This window comes from Lineus longissimus, chromosome 11 (assembly GCF_910592395.1).
Source record: "Lineus longissimus chromosome 11, tnLinLong1.2, whole genome shotgun sequence".
Classification (NCBI taxonomy): domain Eukaryota; kingdom Metazoa; phylum Nemertea; class Pilidiophora; order Heteronemertea; family Lineidae; genus Lineus; species Lineus longissimus.
Window position 1 is genome coordinate 16,277,821 of NC_088318.1, and position 12,662 is coordinate 16,290,482.

The window sequence follows — 12,662 nt, forward strand, 5'->3', positions numbered from 1 at the left end:
ATTCCATTTTGTTTATTCTTGACTACATTGCCGTTCAGACCAGATAAGTCCAGCCGATCTGCATACTCGAGAAACTAAGCAAAGGAAATATAGCTGCAAAACAACATTATACACAGACACTTGGGCGAATATCCAATAGTCTTATATCATGGATAATTTAAACAACGATGCGCGATCTACCGAAGTCTGAACGATTTTCCCCTGGTTACACATCTTCATCACACATAAGAAATATATATAGCGAATTTATGATGGCTTTCAGTGCGTGTCTCATGCGACAACCACGAGTGAGTGTAATGTTAGTGTTGTCGCAACATGGATGCGTGGGAAAGGAAGGGAGACTACCGATAAAGTAACGATAGCCAGTCGTGCTGTGACGGATTATACTGCGATGAAATCATTGGCTGCGGCGCAAGAGCAGTAGCCTCAGTCATTTCCAAGTATGAAAACTTTTGGCAGCACAATGTACATCATTCGACCTCGGCGGAAACATACTGTGCCGTATTCCAAAGCACGACGCGGCCATCTTCTCCACCTGTTGCAACCATTTCTTCAGAACTAGTCGTGACACAATTAACGGCACCTAGAAAAAAGTATAAATATAACTTTCAGCATTGCCGATCAAACTGGGTTTCTCTATTATTGTTTGGCATGTTTAAACTCTCTATTACAGTATCTACACTAACCTTGGTGAGTCTTTATCTTCTGTAGCAGTCTGTTGGTCAGAAGGTCCCACATGTAAAGGTAGCCATCCCCACTGCCAGCTAGGACTGTCGTCTCATCCCACCACAGGCTCCTGAAGTAATAATGATAATTCATAAAAGGTCCTCCATGTAAAGGGCTCCAGATAAAGGGAAACCCCCTCGGCTCAGCCCCATGATCATGACAAGGCTAGGCCAAGGCCAACCTGAAAACCCTGGAATATCTGCCGATCAGCCAGGCCTCAATCCCTGTCTCATTTCACAACCATTTCGTATTTGGCCTGAAAGCTGAATAAAAAATACAATTACGGAAACTTTCATCACTGACAGCACTGAGTGCAATCTAGCTACTGCATAGTATACCATACTAACTGAGAAATGATGAGAGAACTTATTTGTCACTCACTTCAGTGGAGCTTGTGCATTGAAGGTGCAGACTTTGGTCCCAGTATCAACATCCAATACCACAACTTCCCCATCTTCACCAGAAGATGCAAGCCTTTTGCCGTTAGAGCTGAACTGGACTGCGTTCACTGCTCCTTGATGGACTGAAAAGTAGGAATAACACAGGGCTGATTATGCTTTTGGGTATGCTGTGAGGAAATGATAATGACAACCGAAGTGTCACCCTTTATAACATGCTTTAAGGTGAAACTATAGTGACTCCATTTTGCCAATCTAAGGAACACCAGAAGTCTTTCAAACAACAAAAAGTCAGACAAAATGTTGTTGAGAGGCAATGCGGACTATAGGTGACAATGTCCTCCATGTCAAATGCTTTTAGAATTAGAATCGGAATCTTCAAACATGAATTAAGACAGGCAATACATTACCTAGATTTTGATTGACAGCAATGTAGGATTCTGTATCCCAGAAGTAGATGAAGCCATCTTTAGTGCCTGACGCTATTAGCTGACCATCTTCAATTGCATCGACGCAAATCACAGCACTCTCATGGTCTAATTCAACCTGAAATCAAAAGGACCTGAATTGTAATCAACTGGCCATCTTTAATCGTATCAACGCAAATCACAGCACTCTCATGGTCTAATTCACACTGAAATCAAAGAAAACGAATTGTAATGAAGTTGCCATCTTCAATTGCATCAACTCACACGTTGTGTCTACAGAGAATGCCTTCCTTTTTAGCTCACCTCTTAGCAGAGGTGAGCTTATCCCATACCGTGGCGTCCGTCGTCCGTCGTCGTCGTCGTCGTCGTCGTCGTCGTCGTCGTCGTCGTCGTCCGTCGTCCGTTAGCAGGGCACGTTTCGTAACTGTTAGAGCTATTGAGTTGAAACTTGGTACACATGTACCCTTATGTAATGACACCTTGGAGACCAAGTTTCGGTCCGATTCGTTTCATGGTTTGGCCACCAGGGGGCCAAACGTTAAAAGTGAAAATATGCAATATCTCCCTTAATAGTAGTCGGGAAATTTTGAAAAAAATATGGTAGGTACTTCTAGCAAATGTGCATCATATATCCTCCGGGTTTTTGATTTGACCTCCTTTTCAAGGTCACAGAGGTCAAATGGTGTAAATTGGCCGTTAGGATGTAACGATGGCACGTTTCTAAACTGCAATGACTATTGATACCAAATTTGGTACACATTTACCCCTTAGTCAGGTGATCTCAGGGACCGAAGTTTGGTCCAATATGATTCACCACTTGACCACCAGGGGGCAAAATCCAAAAACCTTAAAAATGTGATTATTCCTTAACTTCTTGCCCGATTGCCACCAATTTGATATCATGGGTACATCTAACCACCATACAGTATATGTCACACAGGTTTTTAATTTGACCTTCTTGTCAAGGTCACAAAGGTCAAATGGCGTAAATTCGCCGTCAGGCCGTAACTATGGCACGTTTCTTAACTGCAATGACTATCGATCAAAAATTAGGTACACATGTACCCCTTGGTCAGGTGATCTCAGGTACCGAAGTTTGGTGCGATCTGATTTGCCGTTTGGCCTCCAGGGAGGGGGCCAAATCCTAAATTCTTCAAAATGCCATTATTCCTAGTAATGACTTGCCCGATTGGCACCAATTTTATATCATAGGTACATCTAATTCTAACAACCATTCAATGTGTCACCCGGGTCTTCTTTGATTTGACCTACTTTTCAAGGTCACAGAGGTCGAATGTTATGTAAATTGGCCATTTTGGGGAAATTGTAATTGCTTGGACCTACATCAAACCTAACACTACATGACACAATACCATGCTCTTTATCCATCTTTCCTCCACATGAGGTGAGCACAATGGCCCTGGCCATTTCATTTTGTTAACTTGGGATAATGGGAATATTCAGCAGATTCCGTCACAAGCCATTTTGTAAGTCCTGATTAGCTTAGTTTTTACCTTATCTGAGTGAGGTTAGATTGCTGTATCTGAGTTGGCCTATATAAACTAAAAGTTGTGTGCCATATATATAACTGGGGTCCAGTACAGTTCTGGAGGCCGGATGACGGACACTGCAGTATTTTATACAGTCTCCTACAGTGAGCGAAAAAGGTACCAGCATAAAGTGACGTCATTCAATTCCAGATAATTCGTTAAAGCTACAGGCACAAAATTAGAATTCATATTGCTTTTACCATGTTTATTCACTTTGATAAACTGGGCCTTTTCTGAATTAAATGCACATTTAAATTATGCAAGAATTGGCAGTGACCATACATAAAACCATCTGTATATGTTAGCTATTGCAATCACCTGCTGTATCACTCGGTGCTTCACTGCAAGAAGGATATGTGCTGAGTTGACATTTAAATTTTTAACAAATATATTGAAACAAGCCAATTGAAACAAGCGAAACTAACAAGCCAATTGAGCATTTTAAAATATTCTAATATTCTTTGCCGGATTGGCCTAAGTGTGTTTCTGGCATAAGATATAATATTATTTACATAGTCCCACTCAATTTGGTTCATTTCAAGATTTGCAGCATGATGCACCATAGAAAATTTCATTGACTGGCAATTGTTTTGCTTCTATAAAACCAATCTTCAATTTCATGATAGGAATGTTATTTCATACTTTTCGAAAAAATTGTCTTATTATTCAAATCAGCAATGTTCACAGATGGTTTGAAATAAATAGGCCAAGGGTCTTCATTCATGGTTTTAAAGGGGTATGTCATTCGTAATTACTAGTAGTGTGGAAAAATAGAAATGCAGTTATACACAATGCCGTAGTGCAGTTATCATGCATCTGAAACTGGGTATTTATAGTATTTGTGTATCAGTCTACACTAAGGCAATGCTATCACAAATTTAAAATTTTGTAACGAATGGCATAGGCCTCTAACAATGAGACTTATATTTCAAATCAATTCGGAAATAATAAAACTCCCACATTAGGCTTCATATGCCAATAGGCGACATTCAGTGGACTTAAGTCGGTGGAGGGGAATATGCTGTGCTCTGCAATTCTCATCTTTATAACTCATTATCATGTCCTGCAGTAATCCTATAGCTTTTGAAACTGGGAATACTTCAAAGATGGAATTGGAGACAAATCATTCAGATGATATCGAGAGGGCGGACGTGATTGTGATCGGAGCTGGCATCAGTGGTAAGTTCCATCATCATCATCATATCATAACGGCCGTCGTAACCCTATTGAGTTTATACATATATATATGCTCAATCAGTGGTTTGATATCTCGGCAAGTGTAAGGTTTTTGTGTCTCACTAAAAAACCCCACACAATACTTTGCTTTGAAACTTACACAGTGTCCAGAGAAGCTTGTGAAGTTAAAAAAAAATCCTGTTCGTATGTCATGGAAAGTGAGATCTGTGTGATCGAAATACGGGCTCACCATATGCTGCTTTATATATCGTATACAGATAGTGTACAGGTTCAGTATAACCTATATTGGATCTTTTTTCCCCTAGAGTTATTCATGACGATGCCCTATTATAAAAGAGGCTATGTTCATTCCCGACAATTCATTTTCAGCAGAATCCTTAAGCAATCCACTGCTCATCCCAAATCCCACTTAAGACGACACTGATGTTTGGCCCATAGGCCATCCTGTGTCCCCTTCTTTTATCAATATGATTATTTCCAGGACTGTGTGCTGCTAAACTGCTCAAGGAGGAGGGCCTTGATGTCATCGTGTTGGAAGCAAGGGACAGAGTTGGAGGAAGGACTTATACAAAAAAAGTAGGCATAACTAGTTGATATGTTTGTATCATTCTTTAAATATGATTGTGCAGTTAACGATGATTAAATATGTTAAAGGGGCGCAATCAATCACCACATTTTTCTTCCAAAGCTTTTCAGCTGCGGCAAAGCTGTAAGCGATCTAACTGTTGATCTTGGCTGTGTCCCCTGGCCGCTATTTTCACTACTGTTCTAAATTTCATATTTGAATTATGTTGTTGGCCAAATAAACATACCTATATTTTGAACATTCAAAAGCTTAGTTATTTTGCGAAATTTTGGGAATGACCACCTTTGATAAATTTGCTGGCATAGATTCCAAACTACAGTATTTATATACTCTCATCCGTGGAGCGTTTTTCTCTCTGAAAGGGTCCCAGCCATGGCTACTCTGATCTCGGTGGTGCCTATGTTGGACCAACACAGGATCGAATCATCCGTCTCGCAAAAGAGCTGAAGGTCGAAACCCACAAGGTTGATGAAGAAGGAAAAATAGTGAGCTACAATCATGTAAGTAGACAGCCTAGAGATCAACATGTAGACGATTAAATTGGCTCATATGAGTTTTGAAGCATGCCAGGCTGTTTTCAATTTTTTGTTCCAGAGGGGAGGGGAAGGGGGACACAAACCTCTCCGAGGGGGCAAAATCCCCTTCAAGGTGCTGTTTTTTCTCAATCATTTTTCTTTCAGAATAACTGGGCTGCATTGGAGACAATAACCTCAACAATCTGTAATCCCATTGCTTTCGTAGACTACCTAAATGCCTATCGGACAATCGATTCATTTGCAAAACAGGTAAGAGGGATGGCAGAATAGGTGATCAACGCTGCACATAGATAGACCAAAAATGCAGACTAAAACCTGAGGCGCTAGCCAAGATACCCAAGTAGTAGACTTCATCAGAAAATGAATGACGAGGACTGTTAAATTCTGTTATAAAATGCTCAAAATCAACATTTGCCATCCATTGAAAATTTAGCAGTCGCAGCTTGAGACAACAAGGTCATGCCAACTTATCGTTGGTGAATATCAGTCCTAAAGTCTCCTCCTATGGATGGATATACACCAGACGACAGTGGATTCGTTGATCGGCATGCAACAAGGTCTGCTGCAATCAAAACAAGGCTTAACGTATTTTATGTTGTGACTGAAGTATGACCTTTCCATTGGCTGTTTCAATTTTCTAGGTTCCTTTGAATGCTCCCTGGGAAGCGCCTCGTGCCAAGGAATGGGATGCGATGAATGTTGCTCAGTTTGTTGAGAAGCTGTGTTGGACAAAGTGAGTAATAGCTTAGAAAACCAACTCCAACAAAAGCTATAAGCAGGGACAGGTTCAACTGTATATATAAGTTACAGGGAGCCTGTCAGGGTTGAGATGTTTTACCTCCCATTACCTTGCAATATTACTGCTTGGAATGTTTGTATACTTTTTTGATAATACCTAGGGGGCAGACAGCTCATTTTTACTATAGCCCGGATAATTTCAGACACCGGAGCATATATAGGCCTGTGATACAGGGATTGGACAGGGCATCCCTCGTTCTAGATTTTAGAAGCGGAAAATCAGGAATACTGATTTATAATCGGGGGGGGGGGGGGGGGGGGAAATATGTTCTCATGTTACATGTGCATTGTCAAGTCACTTATCACTATTGAATCTTGCAGAGAAGTACACTTCGACCTCCACTTGCTTCTTTCTGGCCTGTTCGCAGAAGACTTAGATAAGATCTCCTTACTATATGTCTTGTGGAGTATTAACTCGGGTGGATCCCTCAATCGAATGGACGAAATTGAAAATGGCGCCATTGTAATTACTGTGTTTTTCCTGGACTTTAAAAGGAGGGGTATTTTTGTCAGTGGGAGCTTAGAGTAGGCAGGTTACTCTAGGTTGGGAGATGGCTTGGGAGCATGGCGTCAATAAATGACACTTTTTGACTGGGCAAAGTCAAAAGACTGTCGTTTTTATAAAGCCTACTTTGCAGCTCATACAACAACAACACTGGGGAGGACAGGTGGTGGAGGTGGTGGAGGTGGTGGCAGGGCAGCATCGGCGGGCAGAAAATGCATGTGATCATGGTCCGCAGACTTGGGATTTTCTCAAGAGTCAATAGAATTTCGGTTATTATCTTAGGAGACCATTTTAGCAGTTGTTTTGTAGTTTCGTGCAATCCACATGCATGATGCTTATTACAGGAACGGAAGTTTGTTGGTGGAGCTCAACAGATCTCAGAGAAAATGGCTGATATCCTTGGCGATCGTGTGAAGTTGTCAAGTCCTGTACTAAAAATAGACCAAACTGGAGAAGAACCTCTGTTGACTACGGAACATGGAAAAAAATACATTGTAAGTATTATTCCGGTCGCGTTTCATAGGTTGCCAAATTGCTAAATGAAACTTCATTTTAATTGCGATCTTCTAACTCTCGAAAGTGCTTTGACTCTATCAGTGAAATCGACCATCCTTAACATGATAAAAACCACCATAAATGCCTCTAACCCTTTCCAGGCTCGTCACGTGATAAGTGCAATCCCTATTACCATCCTCAACAGAATCACCTTCCGTCCCTCGCTACCAGTTGCAAAGGTCCAACTGTGCATGCGCATGACCATGGGCTGCATCATCAAGACCCACATGTATTATGAGAAACAGTTTTGGAAAGAGAAAGGTAACTACACTCTTAAGAATAAGGGTTTTTGGGGCTTTGCAAAAACTGTTGAGGTTTTTCTGTCAACACAAATAAAACACCCTGTAGAGGTTTTTCATGAAAAAAAATTAAGGTTTCCACAAACTCAAAACCCTCTTGGGTTAAAAAGAAACTCTAGGGGTTTTTAAAAAGCTCAGAACCCCTTATTTTTAGGAGTGTACCCTATTTTTTAACAAATTATAGCTTTTGCCAATCAAAACAGAGAGTTCTTAAAATTTACCTTGCCTTCGACTAATGATTTTCTATCTGTTTTACCCTAGGTTTAAGTGGCATTGCGAACACGAAGGTTGATGGTGACATATGTATCTGTTTGAATGACACAAAGCCCAATGGATCATTCCCTTGTTTAGTGCGTTTTATCATTGGTGGAAAGGCGAGGGAATTTACATCTTTGACCCAGGAGGAAAGGTGAGATCAAGGTTTTTAAAACTCAGTATACAAGCAAAATACCTACCATTACTTTGGATGTTAGTAAGTTAAAGTCGACTGGGCTGTTGCCGAGCTGAGAACAGCTCACACGGATGGTGCTTATCACGGTTTCCATAGCATTAAGTGACGAGGGGTATTACTCCTCCTGGATAGGATGCTGGTCTATCACAGGTTAACTTCCCAGGCCAGCTCAGTACCCATTCAGTCCCGAGTTGAGAGGGTATATGAGGGTTACCCATATTTTGGGTAATTTTCTTGCGATACACACATTTTCCAAGGCACTATCCAGTGAATTACTATTTACCTGATGATGTCATCTGCACTGGGTCAATGTGAATTACTATTTACCTGCTGTCATCTGCACTGGGTCTATCTGTAATACTACTTCAGGAAGCGACGACTAGCTGATCAATATGCCGAGGTGTTCAAGATGGAGGAAATGCGACATCCCATTAGATATGAGGAACTGAACTGGTTGGAGGAGGAATATAGCGGCGGCGGTTATGGTGGGGTCATGCAACCAGGTCTCCTCACGACATTCGGATCGTAAGTTGATCGGTCATCCTTGACTTACTTTACTCTATTTTCTACATATGAATCCCCCCCATCCAAATTGCTTTTGAGAGTGTGAAAATTTAAAACAAAACAAAAGATCTTTTGATACACATATGATGGTGGTTTATGAAGTGGCCAAGCCAGAGACATTTGGGTGCCTGGTTTAGAGTTATAACATATTCCATGGAGTGTTGATGGAGATGTTGATGCCTGGTTAGTTATAACATGGAATCTCACCATGGAGTGTTGATGGAGATGTTGATGCATGGTTAGTTATAACATGGAATCTCACCATGGAGTGTTGATGGAGATGTTGATGCCTGGTTAGTTATAACATGGAATCTCACCATGGAGTGTTGATGGAGATGTTGATGCCTGGTTAGTTATAACATGGAATCTCACCATGGAGTGTTGATGGAGATGTTGATACCTGGTTAGTTATAACATGGAATCTCATCATGGAGTGTTGATGGAGATATTGATGCCTGGTTAGTTATAACATGGAATCTCACCATGGAGTGTTGATGGAGATATTGATGCCTGGTTAGTTATAACATGGAATCTCACCATGGAGTGTTGATGGAGATGTTGATGTATCCTTAGAGAACTCCTTATTGTATTAATTATGACTTTCGTTAATGACTGAATATTCTTCTTCAGAAAGTTACGAGAACCAGTTGGTAATGTACATTTTGCTGGTGCGGAGGCTGCAACAGTTTGGGTGGGCTATATGGATGGTGCAGTGCAGTCTGGAGAAAGGGCTGCAAGAGAGGTATATCTAACATTAGTCCTATTGCCATGGGCGATGTGCATGTACATGACCCCTTGACATGCGGGTGATGTACACAGCATGCCCATATAAAACTTTAGTTCATTAGCATTTGGTCGCACCCTCTCTTAACATGGCAATCACACTCAAGGGAATCATTAATTGCATAATTCATCCGTGGACAATTTCCTTCAGAATTCAAGTACCTATTTTTACAATAAAATCTGAACCTGGTCCTTCCTTTCAGATCCTTCATAAACTTGGCCGTATTTCCGAGGATGACATCTGGCAAGAGGAGGCGCCCTCTATAGAAATCCCACATGCTTCAATCGGTGAACATACCTTTGAAAAGTTCTTGCCATCCATGAATGTCATCATAAGTTTCTTCACTGCCATATCAAGTGGATTATTTCTGTGGGGTTTCTTTAAGTTTTTTAATATAAGTCTCAAAAACTTTTAGTGACAGGTGGTTATTTTCCTATGGGGTTACTTAAAGATTTTCAATATAAGCCATAGACGGTTTTGGTGGAGGACACTAGAGACTTAAGTGAATTATTAAGAGTGATTACATTGCGGGAAACGATTGCTTTCAAGTACTCACCAGCAGTTTGACTGTAGTCTTTGCCCTCAATGGTTGGTGATATGACCACACCTGAAAAGATGGGAAGATTTTCGAATAGTGGCAAAAACTTCAGACTGACTGTTTATGGTTTTTATTTTCACAGTGTTACACTCATACGATCCAAATCACAATTAACATCTCTAAATTTGTGTAATTCGTGGCGAAGTCTAGTGCCCTCTGTTGGAGTACACGTGCTACTGTACTGCCCAAGTCGTTATACACCGTCGTCCCTCGATCATATGTCCGATACTTCCAAGTCAGCATCTACAACTGCCGTTGCTGTAGTTGCAGGAGATTTGATGATCCATCTTGTCAAAGTTGATGGCATTAGTGCCTGTAAGGCACATTGTAAATTACATCTTTGAAAGTGTTGGGTTAGTAAGGACTGTGAATTAATTTTGTGTGTCCTAATTTTTGCTCTGTGTTCTTCTTTTGTTGCCTGTTCTACTTTTGTTGTGGGTAGAGTTTATTTTGTTGCGGAACATAAATTATTTCTTCGCCCTTAATTTTTCTTCTGTTTCAATGTTTTTCCCTGTGATAAAATTTTGTGTGACCTAATTTTCTTATGTGATTTACTTTGTTCTTGGCAGACTTTATCTTCTTTACTTAACTTAAATCATTTGTTCGCTATTAATTCTTGTTCCCGTTTAATACTTTACAACTCTTTATGGTGTCGACTTTAGATGATGCAACTAAATTTATGCTCAGTCCTTAGCATGTCGCTGAATGCACGATACATTTCATAAATGAGTAGGGAATAGGTTAACACTTACTGGTACTTGTATGATAATAACGGTAATAATGATTTTATTGATCTAGCGCTATAAAGCATTTTCCAATAAAAGAAGGCAGGTGATGCAATCAATTTTAAGAGACTGAACATAAATTTAGTTGCATCATCCTTTTCATCCTAAGTCCACCCCATTAAAGATATCCCTCCTGACAACTGAGTAAAATACCAAATCACCGCAACAGCTTCCTTTACAAGTTTCCCCCTGAGAGTATTAATTAGTGATGAAATAGCTGTGAGATTAATCGATAAGGAAACCACTTTGCGAAATAGACCTGTCGTAAAAGATGTCATAAAGCTAAATTGGCCGATTTGCTTGCGTTGCAGACTTGAAATTGGTGTCTACAGCACCAATTTTAATCAGAATGGCCTACAGGGGATTTATGGCCTAATGCTACTCCTACATAATAGCCATTTGGAGTTCCTGAAAGAATCTCCCTAATGAGAGATTTTGGATTTCTCTTGATACTGATTGCTCCTCATGTATGTCACAGACTTAGAATTGATGTCTTCATGACCTGCTTTAGTCAGAATAACAGTCTTTATGGGATTTATGATGCTTAAAGGCCTATGCCATTTGTTAAAAAATTGTATGTTGCTTATGGAAGTTAACGCCATTTATGAAAATTGCGAATTCTAACAATTTGTCACTTAGACAAACCACGAAAAATCATACCATTTTGCATTATTCAAATATGAAATATCACTTAATGCCATCAACTGAAATCTACTTCCTCCTCGGATGAAAATAGCATGATAGTTGCCAATAAATTTTCACCTACCGTCATAAAATAATTTAAAGTGCTAGTTAATGTCAAACCTCTAGAGCAGAAATGGAATGAAGCGATGGGGTGAATGGGTTCTAATCTCCTGGGATCATGCTTTGAGATTGATGCTGGACCAACCAGAGTTGTTTACCATTGCTTCATCTTATTTTCAAATTTGCAGACTGACGGAGGAGAGGGAGGTGTTTAACTGTTTTGCAATTGACTCATTAAGTTATGCAAGCCAAGAAACTTTGGCGAGCTTTTTTTGCAATTTTTCCAAACGCGCTGTCAAATACGAACACGGTAGTCGTTGAGATTTAAGCTGTATGCAATGCGATTTTCAGTCCACCACCAATTGAAAAGAGCGAATTTGTCCGCATCGCTAACATTTTCCTGGTCTACATAGAGTGTATAGTTAGTTTTTCATAACCAAAACGTGCTCCGCTAACGGAAGACGATGGACGCCACGATATCGTATAAGCTCCCCAGAGGTGAGCTAACAAATGTTAAAGGAGGAGAGTCTTGAGAATCCTGTGCCAGGAATAACGTGTAATTCCTGCCAAGATATTAACATCAAAGTGGCGGTGGCCCTGTCAGCAAAAGGACTATATGCTGCTTCAGCTGGCTGCATGGTGGACCCAATCACATCTCTGTGACACAAGCATTGTTGTGAGATGTAAACAATTCCTCTCCTGGCTTGAGAACAGCAAGCAGCTACACTAGGATACCAGTATGTGCTGACTGGAAGACAACCAGCTTCACTAGGGTACCAGTATGTGCTGACTGGAGGACAACCAGCTTCACTAGGGTACCAGTATGTGCTGAATGGAGGACAACCAGCTACAATAGGGTACCAGTATGTGCTGATTAGAGGACAACCAGGTAAATGCACAACAGGGTAACAGTAACATGACTCATTTTATTTGGATGTTCATTTTCAGACACATTCACAGGACTTCAAGTCTCACACACAACAATCACACAAGCAACACCTGTAACCGAGCTTCTTGATACTCGGATCACCTTCGATCTGTCTACACCTGTAACGGTTCTTCTTGATACTCGGAGTACCTTGGATCTGTCTACACCTTGATACTCTGAGTTCCTTCGATCTGTCTACACCTGTAACTGCAAAAAGAACTTGGAGACAG

At 40.6% G+C, this 12,662-nt stretch overlaps 2 protein-coding genes across 3 annotated transcripts in view; one reads left to right on the forward strand and one right to left on the reverse strand.

The window, feature by feature from the left end:
• Nucleotides 1-11: 11 nt before the first annotated feature.
• The window catches only part of LOC135495312 (protein FAN-like), a 137,043-nt gene continuing 124,392 nt past the window's right edge, over nt 12-12,662 (reverse strand). Inside the window, exons 26-30 of the mRNA XM_064783776.1 lie at nt 9,934-9,984; nt 1,535-1,670; nt 1,108-1,249; nt 687-796; nt 12-583 (exon numbers count right to left, since the gene is read on the reverse strand). Coding sequence (XP_064639846.1) covers nt 471-583; nt 687-796; nt 1,108-1,249; nt 1,535-1,670; nt 9,934-9,984 — 552 coding nt within the window. The 3' untranslated portion in view covers nt 12-470. The remainder of the gene's footprint in view (nt 584-686; nt 797-1,107; nt 1,250-1,534; nt 1,671-9,933; nt 9,985-12,662) is intronic.
• Nucleotides 3,440-10,621, forward strand: LOC135495336 (amine oxidase [flavin-containing] B-like). Of its 2 annotated transcripts, XM_064783819.1 has the most exons (13): nt 3,440-3,460; nt 4,171-4,281; nt 4,781-4,875; nt 5,248-5,385; nt 5,566-5,670; nt 6,063-6,154; nt 6,541-6,682; nt 7,069-7,218; nt 7,381-7,540; nt 7,840-7,987; nt 8,399-8,554; nt 9,224-9,335; nt 9,580-10,621. In XM_064783819.1, the coding sequence occupies exons 1-13, from the start codon at nt 3,457-3,459 to the stop codon at nt 9,790-9,792; spliced, it is 1,626 nt and encodes a 541-aa protein (XP_064639889.1). In that variant the 5' UTR covers nt 3,440-3,456; the 3' UTR covers nt 9,793-10,621. The 2 variants fall into 2 exon arrangements, with proteins under 2 accessions (XP_064639889.1, XP_064639888.1); XM_064783818.1 differs by lacking the exon at nt 3,440-3,460 and having other exon boundaries at nt 4,114-4,281.